At 42.6% G+C, this 20509-nt stretch overlaps 1 protein-coding gene across 3 annotated transcripts in view; it reads right to left on the bottom strand.

Moving 5' to 3' along the window:
* Positions 1-15834, bottom strand: part of RNASEH2B (ribonuclease H2 subunit B) — a gene marked incomplete at its 3' end in the record, with an annotated part of 82304 nt that extends 66470 nt beyond the window's left edge. For all 3 annotated transcript variants that reach the window (XM_079721868.1, XM_079721867.1, XM_079721866.1), the window contains exon 1: positions 15556-15834. In XM_079721868.1, the coding sequence (XP_079577994.1) occupies positions 15556-15619 (64 nt within the window). In that variant the 5' untranslated portion in view covers positions 15620-15834. The remainder of the gene's footprint in view (positions 1-15555) is intronic.
* Positions 15835-20509: the final 4675 nt, after the last annotated feature.

The raw sequence follows: 20509 nt of genomic DNA, 5'->3' as shown, positions 1-20509 counted from the left end.
TGTGTATGAGGCATACCATTCTTATATCTTCATGTGTCTCATATCTTTTTATTGAAAACTGCATATTTTAGATAATATAACAATAAATGTGACAATTCTGGAAATCAGAGTCCCTTTTCCTAACTCTCTAAGACTTATTGTTGTTGCTGCTTTTGGTCATCGTTGCAATTGTTACAATTTGTTTGTTTAGTGACCTTTCTGGACAAATCCTGTAGTCTCTATTCCCTGTAGTGTGCAACCACTGATGTCTCAGTTAGCTTAGCGTTAGCTAATGACTGGTCTGAGATATCCTTAAAAGTTTTGAACCAAAAAGTCTCCCAACATTTGTTGAGGGGATCTTCATGTGTGTTGGGGCATGCCTTCAACACTCAGGCAATTTAAACTTCTGACTTAGCTTTTATTTACTACTTCCCTTGGGCCTCAAGGTCAGTCAGAGGTGAGAGAATCGGGCTTCTCAGGTCTTTCCTAGGTATGCACACAGCCTTGCATGTGTGCACAGTGCTCTAATTCCCTAGGAATATGTCAGAGCTTTTCAAAGCCTTTTATGGAGATTTTATTCCCATATCTTCCTTTTAAGTTTTTGGCCAGGTTCTTATTTCCGCAACTGGTATTGCCCCCTCAGCAGCTGAGTATCAATTGCCACTGACTGTTTTTGACAAAGGTCCTGGGGATAGGGTTTTCCTGCAGAGTGAGTTCTGAGCTCCAATCAGGTCAAATGACAACAATGCCCTGTGAACAGGCCTTTTCCAGGGAGCTGGAAGACAGGTCAAATAGGGACAATGCTCTGGGAATGGGACTTTTTTTTGAGGAGCCCCAAACAAGGCCTGCCCATCCAGTGGTTGCAAGCCTGCTGGTTTTCAAGGTTACTGTAGACCTGAGCAAAGGGAGATGGGAGCAGTTCAAGTTGCAATGCCACAAACCTTGCTCAATGAGATTCAGCAGTTTTTCTTGAATAAACACTCCTCAGATTGTTGGAGGCCTTTGGCTAATTTCAAGAGTTCTGAAAAAGTTGATTTTGGACATCTTTGCCAATGTTTTCATTGCTTTTACAGAGGAGTGGATCTACCGCCACCAGATTCTGAAGACTTAGTATGAAAAAATAACTCATATTGTTATAATACTTCTAATATATCCCTTAGTTGGTAGTTTTGTGTGTGTGTCCCTTAAGCACACAAAATTACTTTTGACTATAAGATAAAGGCTCTGTCAAAGATAGAGAGTTTAGGGCTTCCCTGGTGGTGCAGTGGTTGAGAGTCCGCCTGCCGATGCAGGGGACATGGGTTCGTGCCCCGGTCTGGGAGGAACCCACATGCCGCAGAGCGGCTGGGCCCGTGAGCCATGGCCGCTGAGCCTGCGCGTCTGGAGCCTGTGCTCTGCAACGGGAGAGGTCTCAACAGTGAGAGGCCCGCGTACCGCAAAAAAAAAAAAAAAGATAGTTTAAAATTTTTCATTTAAATTTGGAAAATCCTGGGTTATCCCATGGGCTAGCTCCTCACCCACCAAGCTTGGAAGCTCCATCGTTTTTCTAACTTTTACCTGCATCATCAGCACAACTGAAGGATAGCTAAATTAATTAGGGAAGCAAAAAAAATCTGCTTTTAGAATAATGGGAAAGAATCAGAAAAGTAGGATTGGGACTGTAAAGAAGAGTTTTCTTCTATAGACCTATTTTTAACTGATACCTATTTCTTTGATCATGTCAGCATAGAAAGAACACAAGATCTGAAGTCAGACAGATCCATAATCCATTCCCAGCTCCTCTTCTTACTCAGTAGTGTGACCTTGGGCAAGATATTCAACCTCTCATGCCTCACTTATTTCCTTTACAAAATGGGCATAATAATTATTTTACAGGTTTTTGTTAGGCTTAAATAAATGTGAAAGTGGCTAGAACATGCAATAAGCACTCAATTAAGAACCAGTGTCCTTGCTCTTAACTATGTGGAAACATTAAGAATATGTTGGGAATATTAAGATCAAAATATAAAAGTCAAGAATTCCAAGCACAGAACTACCAAAGGGCCTAACAATTAGCTTTCCAAGAGCAGACTAAATTAGGACCAGTATGGGAACACCTCAGAGATATTGTGGGTTCAGTTCTAGACCACTGCAATAAAGTGAATATCACAATAAAGCTAATATCGCAATAAAGCGAGTCACAATAATTTTTTGGTTTCCCAGTGCACATAAGTTATGTTTATACTATACTGTAGTCTGTTAAGTGTGTAATAGCATTATGCCTAAAAAAAAGTACATCTTAATTTAAAAATTTTGCTAAAAAATGCTATCATTTGATCTTTCAGTGAGTCGTAATCTTGCAATAGTAACAACATCAAAGATCACTGATCAACATAACAAATACAGTCATAATGAAAAAGTTTGAAATATTCTAAGAATTACCAAATGTGACACAGAGACATGAAGTGAACAAATGCTGTTGGAAAAATGTCGCCAGTAGACTTACCCAATGCAGAGTTGCCACAATCTGTCAATTTGTAAAAACATGCAGTATCTGTGAAGTGCAATAAAGCAAAGCGCAATAAAATTATGCTTGTATATTCTTCTTAAGAAGCCAGAACACAATGCATTTTACGTGCAAAAATTAAGATAACATACAGTAAAGTACTCAGCAGTTTCTGGCACATGGAATATGCTCGATAAACGTTACATGAACGTGTTGTTTGAATTTTAGAACAAGCTCAGTAAGAAATGATAAAAGCAAGTTTTTATATTTAATGAGCCAAACTTCACTTATATGGAAAATTTACTCATGTGAAACACCTTCTTTTAAAACCATGCTGAATAAAATAAGACTTCACATTTTATTTTTTAAAGAGTAAGCTTTACACTTTCTTTTTTTGACTGTTTTCTCTTACATAAGAGATGACATAAGCCATGCTGGCTAAAAGAGTATTTTACAAAAACAGAAAAAATTCAGACAAATCAGAAGCAGGTACTCAGTCTCTTTGGGCATTTCAGATTCAATAATATCTTAAACTTCCAATTATCTAAAGCCCTGCCTCTTGAGTTTATGTCTAACCAATTCCACACAGTTTTCTTATGGTCTCTGCCCTCTCTATAAAGATCCAATCTTATGTCCCACTGGTCACCATGAACTCTAGCAGCAAATCTTTCATCTGTTTACCATCCTGATCTAAATACCTCAACAAAAAGGAAACTCTGATTGCTACTTTCCTGACATTTGAACTTTAAAGAAAATATACCAATGACAAAGAGACAATTGTGTCCAGTGAATGTAAAATAACAAATAAAAGCTAATATGTATGCAGCATTTACTGTATACCAGACATTATGTATATATGAGGTATATATATATATATATATATATATATTCATCAGATTATATGTATATATAATTCTCATATAATCCTTGTAATATCTCTATGAGGTAGGTACCATTTTAACTCCCAGGTTTTTTTTGTTTTGTTTTGTTTTTTTGTTTTTTGCGGTATGCGGGCCTCTCACTGTTGTGGCCTCTCCTGTTGCGGAGCATAGGCTCCGGACGCGCAGGCTCAGTGGCCATGGCTCACGGGCCCAGCCGCTCCGCGGCATGTGGGATCTTCCTGGACCGGGGCACGAACCCGTGTCCCCTGCATCGGCCGGTGGACTCTCAACCACTGTGGCCACCAGGGAAGCCCTAGAGAATCTCTTGATCTGAAGTCCCATCCTTCCTTCTTAACTCAGGAAACAAAACTGTGGCTGTGAAGCACAATAATTATCTTGGTATAACTGTTCTCCTGTGACACAAACATCTCAAACTCATCTGTCCCCCGCCTGTCCTGTCCTCCCCAGAGACTTCTTTCTCGTCAGTTGCCCCACTGCAATCCAGCCAGTACCCCCCGCTGTCAGGGGTGCAGCAGAAGGAAGAGAAGGAGGGGGAGCTAAGGAAAGTGAGAAAGAGAAAAATAAAGGATCAAAAAATAGATAAAAGAAGGATGAGAGAAATTTGTTGTGGGATACAAGAAACATCTGGTGATAAAAACAGATAAAGGCAAGTTTGACCAATGGGAAAAAAAGGAAACTGATCTTATTAGCGATTACAATACCCTATGCACAGCTGCATATATCCTCTGCCCCCAATTATCTATGACATCTTAATGCTTAAAAATTAGAGTGCACAGCACATTATCAATGCATAGACTTAAACATTATGTTTGAAAAGTTACTCATGAAGTATTGTACAAGCCAAAATGGAACATTATTTTTCATCTGCAGAGTATACAGTACAGGGTGTTGTACACTTGATATGAAGTTATTTATCAACTAGTTTTTAAACTTGGCAGCTCATTCTTATCCCTCTCTTGGTTAAGACAAGTTTCTTCATATCATTTAAAGTTCAAAGACACGAGACAGGAGAGAGAGAGAGCCACCTTTTTGCCAAGTGTTCGTATGACTTGGAAGCAATGGGCATTTGTTCGTGACCCTGTCTGATTTTTGGCATATAGCAGATAAGCTCTGAGAAACACACCCCCCCTGTTACACGGAGAAGAAAGAACAGACATCAAAGCACCACTCATTTTATTTTTAGATACCATATCAAGGCTATTCAGGTTTCTTATGAAGATCCAATAGGAAAAAAAAAAAAAAAAAGAGAGAGAGAGATTATCACTCTCATGCTCATGCAATATGCCCTAAACAGGTCCCAGTTCATTTTCTTTAGACTTCAGCCATTAGAATATATTCAGATCCACTGGTTCCCTTCTGCCTGATTGCCAGAGATACCTCCTTGGGAACGCTTTGCTAGGACACAAATACGATGCATGCAAGACAAATCAGCATAATTTCCAAGTTACTTGCTGCTTCCAGGAATGCTAATTTCAGTAATAACTATATGCCTTCCTTTCCCAAGATGTTAGTACTGCCATCAAAGAGATCTGGGTCATTTTCCTGGCTTTGAAGCTCTCAGCTTCCTCAAACACTACAGGAGGCAAACCAAGAAAAGCTAGAGAGTGGCATGCAATAGAAAAAGAATTTCCAAGTACTGGGTTCCTCTAAGAATATCTTTTCATTTTGAAGTTTTGAAGAAAATGGCCTTTGCCAAGACCACAGAAGATAAAATCTCCATTCTTTTAGGGCTGACCTATCAATGGCCACATTTCTAGGAATGGCTTGTGCGCTGAAGAAGAAACTGATACAGAACTTCAAGTTTGTAGCCAATCAAAGCCACAAAGAACAGCAACATATAGAGATGGAGCCAAGGCCTTGAAATATCCGGGAAGCAGGAAAATTCTGGTGAGATAGAAAGGACAGACCCGACTGGGATGTCCAATAACAATAGCATTGGCTCATGGAGAGGAGGTGTGCCTGGTTCCTGGTCATCAAACTGACAACAGGGGACACCCAGCCTTCCTGTCCTCCCACCTCTTCCACAGTGGCGAGGACCATCATCATCCAGCAGAGTGGCCTTGCGCACAGAGCAGGGGCCCTGGAGGACTCAGGAGAGCTTTGCCACTTAATTCCTGTTGAGTGTTGAGCAGATTATTTGACTTCTCCGAGTCTTGTAAAATGGTGATAATAAAGCTTGTGTTGCCTATTTCCCATGGTCACTGTGAGGGTCAAATACAATAACACACAATATCATCAGAGTGTGTTACAATGGTATAAGAGATGGAAGATACAGGCCTAGGAGACAGGTTTCCTAAAAATTATATAAACCTTGGCAAAGGAAGGAGAGTATAAGTTATAGCCAAACCCAATTCTCCATACAATAAACCTCTGCCATATCTCTATGCCATTCAAAGACCACCAATTAACAGGAAACTCAGAATGCTTGACTGAGACAGGCTGGGTGACATGTGGCTGAGGCTCCTGGCCGGAGCGGGTCTCACTGGAGAGGGAGGGCAGTGGTCGGCTCTTGTGCTGTCCATCCTGCACCTTTTCCTTCCTCTGGACAAAGCACTCCCTACCCTCAGTGCCCTCTGGCATCGCTCTCTCCCACCTGTAACGGTAGTGGAGCTCACCCCTCCCTGGCTACAGCTCATAGTGGGTAGAGGTTAGGGTTACAAGTGATCTCAGGGGCCGGTCAGAAGCCTGTCTTGAAAACCGTAAACAAAGAACTAAGAGAAGAGGGGTAGCTTCTCCCAGCAGACACCAGGAGGCCTGGGGCTTGGGTGCAGGGTGTATGCAGCCTGTTTTATAGGAATTGGAAGAAGTTGATTTGAGACAAGGAAGTTAACACTGAGAGAGGCAGAAACCCTGGACCTCCTGGTGCTGCAATGCCCTATTCCAGAGGTCTCTGAGCTCTCCACCACCCTGCCACCCTGCCCCCAACACAGCCGGCCCTTCTTAGGAACACGTGGCCCTGCTAAGGAAGTCCTGAAGAAGCATGAGTCACGTTTTCTAATACACAATCACGATGCATTGGCCCCACACTAAAGAAAGAGTAATTACCATACTAAGGTAGACTCATGGTCCAAACTGGCATCCTATTTATGGCAAACACACCAAGGTCGTTTGCAGAAAACCATGCTTGTCTTCAAAAATTCAAGCTCAAATGGCTTTCAAAACATCCTAGCCAGGCCGTATGTTCACTATGGTTCTGTGAATTTATCTTCACCTCTCCTGCATCTGATTGTATTTTCAGTCTTTATACACTCTTCAAGATAATCCAAGGCCAATATCACTGATGAACATAGATGCAAAAATCCTCAATAAAATATGAGGAAACATATCCAACAGCATATTAAAAGGATCATACACTATGATCAAGTGGGCTTTACCCCAGGAATGCAAGGATTCTTCAATATACGCAAATCAATCAATGTGATACACCATATTAACAAACTGAAGGACAAAAACCATATGATAATCTCAACAGATGCAGAAAAAGCTTTCAACAAAATTCAAGACCCATTTATGATAAAAACTCTCTAGAAAGTGGGCAAAGAGGGAACCTACCTCAACATAATAAAGCCCATCTACGACAAGCCTGCAGCCAACATCATTCTCAATGGTGAAAAACTGAAACCATTTCCTCTAAGATCAGGAACAATACAAGGTTGCCCACTCTCACCACTATTATTCAACATAGTTTTGGAAGTTTTCGTCACGACAATCAGAGAAGAAAAAGAAATAAAAGGAATCCAAATCAGAAAAGAAGTAAAACTGGCACTGTTTGCAGAAGACATGATACTATACATAGAGAATCCTAAAGTTGCCACCAGAAAACTACTAGAACTAATCAATGAATTTGGTAACGTAGCAGAATACAAAATTAATGCACAGAAGTCTCTTGCATTCCTATACACTAACAACGAAAAACCTGAAAGAGAAATTAAGGAAACACTCCCATTTACCACTGCAACAAAAAGAATAAAATACCTAGGAATAAACCTACCTAAGGAGACAAAAGACCTGTATGCAGAACACTATAAGACACTGATGAAAGAAATTAAATATGATACAAACAGATACCATGTTCTTGGATTGGAAGAAAATGACTATACTACCCAAAGCAATCTACAGATTCAATGCAATCCCTATCAAACTACCAATGGCATTTTTCACAGAACTAGAACAAAAAATCTCACAATTTGTATGGAAACACAAAAGACCCCAAATAGCCAAAGCAATCCTGAGAAAGAAAAACGGAGCTGGAGGAATCAGGCTCCCTGACTTCAGACTACACTACAAAGCTACAATTATCAAGATAGTATGGTACTGGAACAATAACAGAAATATATATCAGTGGAACAGAATAGAAAGCCCAGAGATAAACCCACACACATATGGTCACCTTATCTTTGATAAAGGAGGCAAGAATATAAAATGGAGAAAAGACACCCTCTTCAGTAAGTGGTGCTGGGAAAACTGGACAGCTACATGTAAAAGAATGAAATTAGAACACTCCCTAACACCATACACAAAAATAAACTCAAAATGGATTAAAGACCTAAATGTAAGGCCAGACACTAAAAAACTCTTGGAGGAAAACATAGGCAGGACACTCTATGACATAAATCACAGCAAGATCCTTTTTGACCCACCTCCTAGAGAAATGGAAATAAAGACAAAAATAACAAGTGGACCTAATGAAACTTAAAAGCTTTTGCACAGCAAAGGAAGCCATAATCAAGACGAAAAGACAACCGTCAGAATGGGAGAAAATATTTGCAGGTGAAGCAACTGACAAAGGATTAATCTCCAAAATATACAAGCAGCTCATGCAGCTTAATATCAAAAAAACAAACAATGCAGTGCAAAGATGGGCGGAAGACCTAAATAGACATTTCTCCAAAGAAGATATACAGATTGCCAACAAACACATGAAAGGATGCTCAACATCACTAATCATTACAGAAATGCAAATCAAAACTACAGTGAGGTATCACCTCACACCAGTGAGAATGGCCATCATCAAAAAATCTACAAACAATAAATGCTGGAGAGGGTGTGGAGAAAAGGGAACACTCTTGCACTGTTGGTGGGAATGTAAATTGGTACAGCCACTATGGAGAACAGTATGGAGGTTCCTTAAAAAGCTAAAAATAGAACTACCATATGATGCAGCAATCCCACTACTGGGCATACACCCTGAGAAAACATAATTGAAAAAGAGACATGTACCGCAATGTTCACTGCAGCACTATTTACAATAGCCAGGACATGAAAGCAACCTAAGTGTCCATCGACAGATGAATGGATAAAGAAGATGTGGCACATATATACAACAAAATATTACTCAGCCAAAGAGAAATGAAATTGAGTTATTTGTAGTGAGGTGGATGGACCTAGAGTCTGTCATACAGAGTGAAGTAAATCAGAAAGAGAAAAACAAATACCATATGCTAACACATATATATGGAATCTAAAAAAAATATGGTTCTGATGAACATAGTGGCAGGCCAGGAATAAAGACGCAGACGTATGGAATGGACTTGAGGACAAGGGGAGGGGGAAGGGTAAGCTGGGACGAAGTGAGAGAGTGGCATGGACATACATACACTACCAAACGTAAAATAGATAGCTAGTGGGAAGCAGCCGCAGAGCACAAGATCAGTTCAGTGCTTTGTGACCACCTAGAGGGGTGGGATAGGGAGGGTGGAAGGGAGACGCAAGAGGGAAGGGATATGGGGATATATGTATATGTATAGCTGATTCACTTTGTTATATAGCAGAAACTAACACAACATTGTAAAGCAATTATACTCCAATAAAGATGTAAAAAAAAAAAAAAAAGATAATCCATTCCAAGTATGTACTGCCTACTCTGTGAAGCAATACTTATTTGGTATATTTGTTATACGTAAACTTATAACAAGCCTCTTCAGTGCTCAAAATATGGCCCACAGATTCTTTGTCAGCTTTATTCATGTCACTGTCTGAGTTTCTGTCTTTATCAAAACTAAAAGAAAAAACTTTCGGCCCCCTAGCTCCCCATTAAATCAGTCTAACCATCTTTTTCTAATTCTATGTACAACTATAGTAAACAGAACCAGATAGTACTCTTGTGTAACCTCAGTGTCTCTGAGTGTTTTAGTCAGTGTTCCCGCAAATAAGAAGTAAGAGTAAATAGTGAAATAAAGGCAGAAATAGAAAAATGAGAAAAAATGTAAGAACACTGGAATTCATTCTATGATACATACAACACAAAAAGCCTGGAAAAAATATTTCCAAAATTGTTATTTTTCAGTGGCAGGATGATGGACAAATTCTTTTCTTCTGTATATTTTTCTGCATTACTAAAATTTCTACACTGGGTACATACTACTGCTCTAATAAAAAAAGTTACTGAAAAAAAAACAACACTGGGAGAAAAATGTGTAAGTGAAGAGTTAGATGGTCAGAACTGAAGTTAAAAGAGCAACTGACGATGGAAGAGCGTCTTGCCAAATGTTGTGAGGACTTCAGGCCCTCGCAGGGAAATCAGCTCTGGCTGGGGAGCCCTCAGCCAGCCTGGATTCTAGCAGTTCCAGAGGCAGGTAAGGAAACAGGCTCAGAGCATATCGGACCCTTTCACCAGCGAGCTCACTCCACTTTAGCGAACAGTCATACCTAGAACAGAAAGGCACTTTCAAAGATATTTTAAAAACAAATATAAAGGACCTCTAGGTGGCATGCTTGCTTTCAGAGGCACCAGGCAAGGCTGGGTTCTGAAGCTTAAGGCCAACGAGCCCACCAATGAGGAGCTAACGGGGGCCACCGGGGAGAACGTGCCTGGATCCTCCCCAGCTACTGGCATGTACTGGGTGTCCAATACATACATACTCATATAAAAATGACAGTGAACTGAATAACCATGATGAAATGTGTAGGTGGTCAAAGAGGTACCACTAACTTGCACACTAACAGGGAGAGGCCCAGAAGGAAGTCTTCCTGGAGGAGGTGACACCTGCACTGGGTTTAAAAATAAGTAGGCATTTGCCAAGCAGAGAACATGGGAAAGAGTGGGTAGGGGTCCAGGCAGACACAAAGTCATGTGCACTCAAAGAAAGAGAAGTTGTGCAACCTCAATATCGCTAAGTATTTTAGTGGGTGTTCCAATAAATACGTAGTAAGAGTAAATAGTAAAATAAAGGCAGAAATAGACAAAAGAACACTGGAATTCACTTTGTGATACATACAAATGGCTTAGCTTCATGGAAACTAAAGTTGATGGAAAGGGAAAGGGAAGAAAGAGGAGAGCGTGAGCAAAGACAAAGGCTGCAGGGAGAAACAGAACATGAGCCATTTATTCTTTTAGCGAATGTTTACTGAATGCCTGCTCTTTCCCAGGCCAGGGGGGCTAAGAGCTTGGGGTGCAAGAGAGAGCGTATGTGTAATTCAAACCAACAGACAACAGCCCCGTGAGACGGGTACTGTTCTCCCCACTGCAGAGATGAGGAAATCGAGGCTTTACAATGAGCATGCAATTTGTCCAAGGACACAGAGCTCATAAATAGCATAAATCTAGTTTTAGGTGTGTTTTATTATAGCCAGGCTTTCAAGAACATTGTTGTTTGTTTGTTTCTTAGCATCATGGTTAAAGCTCAGAGGATACGGGGGAAACCCATGCAGTCCCTATTCCGCAACTGAAGTGGAAAAACAATCATGAACATTTCTTACTTTCCTTTTATGAATTTTTTTCTGCCCTGGAGGATAAATATGTGGGAGCCATGAGTTCTGACTTATAAACGTCCAGGGGCCTTTTGGAACAATTGCTAGCATGACAAGATCAGGCTCTGGAAACAGCCCAGTTATACCAGTTGGCAACTGATTAAGTCCATCCACTTCAGAATGTGCTCAGATAGCAAGGGGAGCAGATCCAGCGTGTGGCCATCTGAGAAAGGTCAGTCGGGTTCCCTCCAAAAACGTTTCATAAAGACAGAGCCAGATTCAGGATTTGTGTGGAAAATGTTAAATACATTCTGTGCTGGAAAACTCAGAGACTCCCTAACGGCTGACAGCCTGCAGGAGACTATTCAGTAAATGACAAATCTTCCAAGAAGCTGAGCTGAATGATTCAGAAGTTGTCTAAAGTCAGCACTTGAATCCTCCAGGTTCCCTATCTCTGGCCAAGTTAATGCAGGTTCCACCCTGGTGAAAAAGCTCTTCTGAAAGTAGGGAAGCATTCAGCCCACGAGGTTTATTTCTAAACACAAACATACATACAAGCAAACAGTGTTGACAAAGAACAAAACACTTGCTTCTTCTTCTGAGACTAACCACATGCCCTCAGGTAAAAGGGGAAAAAAGTTTCATTTTTTTTTAGGGTCACTGAAAAGTCATTTGGGTCTATAGTAATTCCTCCTTTGCCACATACTTTAAACTTCTACTTTTCAAACAAGAGGTGTTTCTTGTGGGCTTATTAAAAAGCTACAAGTCTCTAATCAGAAATAACATAAATTTTCTCCATTAGTAAATAGGAAATTAGTTTTTCCTTTTAAATTTGATTTCTTTTTTAATCCTTTAATTAGAATATAGTTCTAAAGCTTGCAGTTATACAAATCTATTTTTGTGATCCTTTTGGAGAGACAAATATGACATTTTATGGTGATTATCATGGCACCTCACATAAAAGGGTCATTACTGTATTTGGAATGTCTAAGGTAGGCAGGCAGGCCTGGGATTATCTCCCAGAGGGTACCCCTTCCTCTACCCCCCAAAAACTGGCATTACTTATACTATTTTGGGGGAAAAAATAACAAAGAGAAATACTCTTCCTAAAATATTTTTAAATGTGTATTTTCATAAAATAAAGGGGAATAACTTTATTGCAAAACTTGTCTACAGTTGAAGATGTGATCTGAATTCCAGTTTGACCTGGAGGCTCTTTAACCAGGGGGCTGACTGGGGGATGATTTCAGCCTAAGTGGATCCTGAGATCATTTCTGTCTTTCCCTTTTTCCTCACGTAACATTAGGGTTTCCCAATGCTCTAACATTTCCCTGGAGATGGCTAAGTAACAGAGTTCAGCCACAGCAGCATATAACACAGTCTTCTCTCCTACATTCAGTGAATCTGTTCCCGCTGGCCTCTCACGTCGGCATCCACTCCAACTTATTAGGACTGACAAGCGTACAAAACTTGGACTAGAGAAAAATATTAAAAATATAACTTAAACATTTACTTTTAGGGCAGCAAAGAGAGATGGAAACTTCTACCTTATTCCAAAAAGTTGAGATGTTCACGGTCTCTTACAGTAACCAAAGCTGCAAACAGGCTAGTATTCCAGGGCGTGTGGGAGAAACGTTTGAGACCATCCCAAAGTGCAAGTAATGCTTACCCTGCTGAAACGGAAGGCAGTTCTATCTCTACTGGCCTATGAAAATCAAGGCTACGTCCGACCACCTCCAAGTATCCCTTCCAAGTTTCAGCTTTTGTTTTTCTGAGATATTCGACTTTTCCAGACAAACTGAAAACGAGTGGCAGAGAGACCTCTGTTACCATATAATACAGCCCTATGGTAGGGTATAGTCTCCATCTCTTAAATGCATAACTTACTGGGGATGACTTCCCATATGCTGGAAAAAACAACAAATACATCTGTGAAGATGGGCCTCATACCCTATACTTACATGCACTCCCCTGACCATGGAAATTCTGACCCGCCATAAAGACAGCTAAATCTGAGGCTGGCTGTTCTTATCTCCCAATCCAGCTCCCTAGGGCTGGTCCCACTTCAGTGGTTCCTAGTGGTGTCCTCTGACCAGCAGCACCAGCATCACTGGGCGGGGGGACTTGTTAGAAATGCACATTCTCAGGGCCCCCCCAGACCTACTGAATCAGAGACTCTGGGGATGGGGCCTAGCTCCCCAGATGACTGATGCCCTCAAGATTGAGAAGCACAGTTGCACAGCAGTTAACTATCAGACCACCAGCGTTTCTACACCCAGGGCCTGCAGATGGCAGTAAAGTCCAGCTAGAAGAATTACAGGCACTAGAAGCTCAAGTTCTAAGTCCGAAAGAACCAGCCTGCCTGACCACACTGTTCTTTTTTAACAGTTCCTTAACAGCTGGCTCAGCCTCCTCCAATGAGTTGAAAGGTCACAATACAACTCAGCTCTGAACAGGAACTAGACTGAAATTCTTCTCGCCGCCTGACAGTAGGCATATTAAACCAACAGTTTTCAGGGATGCAATCAATATTAAATGATCTTAAAGGTTTTTGTGTTTAATACGGTGAGGATACAAACATACTTTAAGAATGAAAATTTCAATACTGATTAAATAGAACAAGATAAGAAATTCAAATTATTCTCAGCCATCGTGTGTATCTGAATAAAAATAATGCACTTGATTCTGAATGATTAGAGTTCCCACCGTTAAAATCTCATTGAATTAATGTGACAACAGTGAGAAGAGAATTTTTCTACTGTAAAGCATGTATCAGGTAGCCCTTTACTAGATTCTGTGAATACCCTGAATTTTGCATTAACTTTTCCTATACAAACTACAAACATCTCTAGTGAGGATGTGGAGCAACGGGAACTCTCACACACAGCTGGGAGTATATATCAGTACAAGCACTTTGGAAAACTGTTGAGCAGAGTCTAACAAAGCTGAACATACAATATCCAGGACCAGCAATTCCACTCCTGGGTCTACACTGCAGAGAAATGAGCACTTCCATCTACCAAAAGCCTCATAAAAGAGTGTTCTTAGAAGTGTAACTCATAATAGTTACAAACAGGAAATAATCCAAACATCCACCCACAGTAGTGGAGATAAATATTATGAATATGCATACAACAAAATATACCCAGCAAAGAAAACACAAACCAACCAACAAACCAGACTACTGCTACACAGAATATGGGTGGACCTCAGCTGAGTAAACGATGCCAGGTACAAAGTTGTACAAAGTTAACACACACTTATCCAAACAGGCAGAACAAATTTCTGGTGACAGAGGTCAGCACAGAGGTTACTGAGGCTATCTATCAACAGGCAAGAGGAGCTCACTGGAAAAGTTCTAGGTCTTGACCTGGGGAATGGTTACAGGGGTGTATACATATGAAAAGTTCATTGAGTTGCACACTTAAACTGGTACACGTTATGTATGTTATACTTCTTTATAAGTTAAACATGCACAAAATATTCTTGACAGGTGGTCACGTAACTATTTTCAATATCCATCATAAAAATCTAGATTACTGGGCGACTATATAGTTATCAGAGTATCATTTACTGCAAAAATACTGTATTTGCTAAGCTAAATCTCAAAATTACATAAACAATGGGTTTTCCTTATAGCCAACGTTATGCCGTCAAATCAATGTATCATCCTATGAAAAGGCCAAACCTTTCTGGCTTGCACTCCCTGGTCCCAAACTCCATTTACTCTGCCACTTCATGCCATCATAGGTGGCAACTGATGTCCATCATCCCAAGCCCCAGCAGACCCCGGATGTGGTCATCATCCCGGGGGAGGCTGAAAATACTGGCTCCAGCATTCCTGTCATTAGCTACTTGCCTGAATCTCTTTGAACCACCCCTGTCCTAACCCCTTCCAACATCCAGCTCCCCTCCGGCCTCACAAACCAAGGCCTGTCGCAGGGCTGGGATCCTGTTAAGACAGCGCAGCCTACAGGCCAATGTGGACCTACTGGATCCTAGGTTCCGATCCAGTAGGACTCAGACGCCAAGCCAGCTGTCGAGTGGGGGATTCCTAGTTACACCCCAAGAGCAGACACCTCCAGGCCTCGAGGCCCTGAATCCGCACTGCTCTCCCCAGGCCTGGGCCGCTCCCTCCAGCCCACACGATGGATCCACAAAGAACCCGAACGGGGAAAATCCGCTCGGTCCGTTTCTGAGCTTCCTGCTGAGGTTTTGAAAAGCGGAGCTGCGGGCACTCGTAACCAAGATGAGGAACCACGTGTTCCGCGAGGCACTCGGGTCCCGCCCGCGCGGCCGAGGGGTGCGCAGGGCCTGTTCCGGCTGCGCCTCGGCTCTGCGCTGACCCGGGAACACTCTGGGGTGCGCGCCCCGCCGCCGCCGAGAACCCGCCCGGGCGCCGCCCCAGCCGCCGCTTGGCGCGCTCTCGGGCCGGGCCACCCGGGGCAGGAGGCCCGGCCGTGACCGGGCGCGCCCCCGTTCCGGGGCGGGCGTGTTTACCTGGGACTAGGAACACGTGCTGCCGGGCGCTAGCCCCTTCTCCGCAGTCCACGCCTGCCTCCATGCCACCCGTTCGGTCCCGGCGGCCGCAGGCCTCTGAGCCCTGGGAGGGCGGGCTCAGCGAGAGCCCGGTGGCAAATGGCGGGAGAAGGGTCGATTCCGGGGAGCGCGGCGCGCGGAGAGACTGGCGGGGCCCGGAGGGGGGCCCGCGGGGCGAATTTCGTTTCGTTTCCGGAGCCCGCCAGCGGCCCGGGTTAAGTTTTTAAACTGAGCGCCAGGCCCAGGCCGCCGGCCCACTGGCGCGTCGCCCGCCGGCGCGGAAGGGTCGCGGCCTCTCCCCTCCGCGGCTCGGCCAATGGTAGGTGCTCACCCGCGGCACCCGGTGACGCGGCGCGGGGGGCGGCGACCCAGGTTGGCGGCGGGCGGGGTGGCCTCAGTCTCGGGGCGCCCGGTCACCGCGCCCAGCGGCCCTCCCCCCAGGGACTCCCCACCCTGCGGAGAGCGGGCCGAGGCCGGGTCTCTGCGGAGTGGGGCTCCCGGATGGATGACGCCTGCCACCGCTGAGGGCTGGCGGACTCGCGCACACCTAGCGGGAGGAAAAGCCTGGAGCAAATCCACGTTAAGGACAACAGCTATCACATCGGAATCCTAATGCCACCGTCCCTTGTCAACGTTTCTTTATATCATTTGCATTCTGCGTTGGAATTAATGTCAGAATCTGGTGTGCTTTGTGATTAATAACAAAATGCATGTAAAGCGGTCCTCAAATTGGGATTAGTCCTCATTACTAAAAAGAGGGGCACAGTTTGAGGCTCAAAACGTGCATTTGTTGTTTTGGAAGATATTGATTTGTAATGAGTTAAAAATTAAGACTTTAAAAAGCGATGTGCAAAAAGTTAAGAGTCATGAAATTTCGGGATTTAAACTTTTAAAAATAAAATTTTAATTTAAAAATAAAAATTTAATAGTCATGAAATTTCGGGAGTTAAACTTTTAAAAATAAAATTTTAATAGGTTTTAGAAAAGAAGGTAATAAATATTTGTCTCATACTTAAGAATAGTATGACTCCCTGCTACCCCAGATCCCCAGTCCGCCTCCCAATCACTGTTAACAGTTTCTTGTCTGTTCTTCAGAATTTTTCCATTCAAAAACAAGTTTATGTGTCTTTTTTTTTTTTTGCACAAATGGAAGAGTAATATACATAACTCTTAATGCACTTAACTTTTTTTGCTTAATCTTGAAGAGAGTTAAATTCTGCAGCACTAGATCTATCTCAGCCTTCTGAAAAGATTTTTTATTTCAGTCCTGTTTCCCATGAGGGGAGACAAATGCAGCTCAAGTTGACTGCAGGACACACCTGGCAGAGAGGAAGCCTTTCTGGTTGAGGAGGGGGACCCAGATGCTAACTCGGGGGCAGGCAGCAGATTGGTATTGCTCTAGAGCTGTTTTCATCGTTTTCTGATCCTTTCCAGCCGTTGGCTGTTTGAACATGTGTTTTTATGTGGTTGTTTTCACAATGCAAAGACAATTTTGTCTGCTTTTGTACCTTAACATTGCCATGAACACATTTCCCATGGCATCCAGAACTGTCATTGGAGACATGCTATTTCACACTGCTAATGTACCAAGGTTACTTGACCATTCCTTAGTGTACAATATTTAGATTATTTCAAAATGTTATTCTAAAAAATGCTACAATGTATATACTATATATGGACTATGCAGCAGTTTGAAGCAATGAACTAGAGGTACACGCAATGAACTAGATGTACATGTAGCAACATGGATGCTTTATATCAAGAGGGAAGAAAAGAAGTAGGAAGAGATTGATGGCAGAAAACCATATAGGTAAATTAAAAACACATAAAGCAACATTATATCTTTTAGAAGGATATATGCACATTTAAGGCCATGTATCACATAAGAAATGGGTGTCTTTAAAAGGGAGGGGAGTGGGATTGGGGATGGATAAGGAATGAGAAGGCAAGAAAAATCAAATGAGGGGCCAGGGTGCACGTGGATGGCTGTCACTGTCCTATGAATGAGAGTATAATTCATTCTCTGACATTTAGGTCCAAGGATGAAAACTTTTTTTAAAAAAATGTGCTGCGGGCTTCCCTGGTGGTGCAGTGGTTGAGAATCTGCCTGCTAATGCAGGGGACAAGGGTTCGAACCCTGGTCTGGGAAGATCCCACATGCCGCGGAGCAACTAGGCCCGTGAGCCACAACTATTCAGCCTGCGCGTCTGGAGCCTGTGCTCCGCAACGAGAGGCCACGACAGTGAGAGACCCGCGCACCGCGATGAAGAGTGGCCCCTGCTTGCCACAACTAGAGAAAGCCCTTGCACAGAAACAAAGACCCAACACAGCAAAAAAAAAAAAAAAAAAAAAAAAAGAATTAATTAAAAGGCTCAACATTAAAAAAAATATACTGCAACAAACATCTCTAAGCAATTTCATTTATCCACTTAAAAAAATTATTTAAGCACCTTCTTGGAAGGGGGACCCGTGGTGATGTTGGAGACTGACTCCAGATTCCTATTGTCCTCAGGGTAAAGTCCAAGGTACTAAGCTTGGAACACAAGGCCCGTGAGATCTGGTTCTCACTTGCCCCTCCAGCCACAGTTTCTACCGCCTCCCTCCCTCCCCACCTTGACCACAGTCTGGCCGTGAGGAACTGCCCTCTGTCACATGCAGCACTTGACACTGTGTTCTCAAGTCGGAACCACGCTACTCTCAACTAGCCTCATTGCTCTGCCTTTTCTCTCACCCTCCACTTCGCCTAGACAACATTTCATCATACATCAGGCTCACTGAGACAAAACCTGCTCATTGCACTCTTCCTGTCTCCAAACGTCCTCCCCATGAATGAGATGCCTCCAGTCTTCTCAGTTACCTCACTAAGGAGTGAGCCTGATTTTCAGTCAGTTCCTTGAGGGAGGACAGCATCTAATAATTCACCAGTTTATCCTCAAAAACTAATGATGCCTTTCACTGCATACCAACTGCGACAAGCACTGCGCTGAACATGTAACTCTGACTCTTTGAGTCCTCCCAACAGTCTTAAGGGGAAGTGTCAGTATGATCCCCACGTTTTACAGAGGAAGAATGTAAAGTTTAGAGAGATCAACTAATTACCCAACACACACAAGCAGCAAGTGGCAGAGCAGGAATTCCACCCCAGAAATTGGGCTCTTAACCTTCCCTCCCTTCTTCCCTAGTGTCCCAATGCCTAGAACAAAGCTGTATGGGCACATAGCATATGCTCCACAAATATTTTTGAATAAACATGTATGTGGATAGATAGGCAGTTATGGTAACAGTCAGTGTGGCTTGTGCCATTCCTAAGTTTTGAAACAAGAACAAAGTGATTACATCTAGTATATCATAAAATATTCCATAAAGTAATTTTTATACTAGTTATACTAACACGCAAAGAGACAAGCAGGTCGTTCTTCAAGGAATAAGAAGGGAACAGCAACATTAATACCTCTGAGTAGAGAGACATGGAAACTCTTCTAAATGCCGGAAATAAGAAATGTTCATTTTCTAGTGGAAAAAAAAAAGGAACTGGGGAAAATTTTTAAAAACAGTTCAATGTCCAGTGACCTCTACCAGTGCTTAGTGGTGACCAGAACAGAGAGAGCTTGAACTAAGGGTAGTGATTTTTTTTCTCTAATAGATTATTAAACACTTATGAGAATTCTTCTTTCAAAACAAAGTAAGAATGAAAACCCATGTTTATCATCACTTTCATCCCAAGAAAGAATTGTTGCCTTGTGTTTTGTCTCGTTGCCAAATGCTCATCTAGGGACAACAGGGAAGGCAACACGGTACTGGAGAATAATATGGGGAGGAGAAAGGCATCAGCTCTCAAAAGGGCCAACTATTTAGAAAAGAGACCAAGCAGTAGTACTGAACCATTCTTTCTGGGGAGGATATTTCCTTTATATTCACTCTCTTATCCAACCCAACCCAAAACAGGATCCTACTTGTTGCAAAAGGTTGCATATTGTATATGCAAGTACCCACATATAAAACTGTGAGATCTGCCAGTTATAGAACAAGAATGACTGAAGCTATTGAGAAAGAAAGAAGAGCAGTCCCAGACATTCAGAAGCTGGCCTGGGGCTCCCAGCTGGATCCTGGTGACTCTCCCAGTATCTTAAACAAAGCTCCCAGAACACCCGCCTCAGACAAGGCTGTCCTGAGACCACCATAAAATGACACAGAGCAAGGCCACTTCGTGATTTGGGTGAAGCACAGACAAAACCAGGTCACTGCCACCCACAAAACACTGAACACCTCCTCTGTTAGCTGAAATGAGTGACTGCTACTTCTTTACTAATTCCAGCTTCATCCTCACCCCAGCTCCCCGCTCCCTGTAGAGGAGATTTACTGGGACACCACTTTCTAACAGCGCCCAAACTAGAGTGGATCCCTGCATCCTTAGACCCTCCCCAAGTCACCCAACCAGAGCCCAACCCTCCAAAGCTTCCTCCCAACATCCTCCACCTAGTAAGACGCCCCTGACTTCCCATGGCCTGTGTTCTCCCATTCAACTGCAGGGGTGTTCCTGGTGGTCTTGGGGTAAACTTGGGGTTGACACTGTGTTTACTCATTTCCCTGTGTGTATGTGTGTGTGTGTGTGTGTGTACAGTTATAAACCTTACATACATTCACATAAAATTAAGGTAGTAAGAAAATTCAGGCAATTCAAGCTCCAAAATGTACTTTTGCAACTGAACTACCTATAGGGCTAGGCCACCATGGTCAAGTGAATCAGATAGTCAGATAATTATGTATTTGGCTGCATGACGGCCTAAGCAATCACCATACACTTCAGAAAATTTCAATAACTTGATGTCCTAGTTATTTGCACTTTGCTTTTATATGTGCTTTTAATATTTTCTGCAGTGCAGAGTTTTTGAGACATGTTTTTTAAGTTATGAGT

Source organism: Hyperoodon ampullatus, assembly GCF_949752795.1.
Source record: "Hyperoodon ampullatus genome assembly, chromosome: 16".
NCBI lineage: Eukaryota > Metazoa > Chordata > Mammalia > Artiodactyla > Ziphiidae > Hyperoodon > Hyperoodon ampullatus.
The sequence above is the reverse complement of the archived record's forward strand: the minus strand, read 5'-3'. Positions and strand labels throughout refer to the sequence as shown.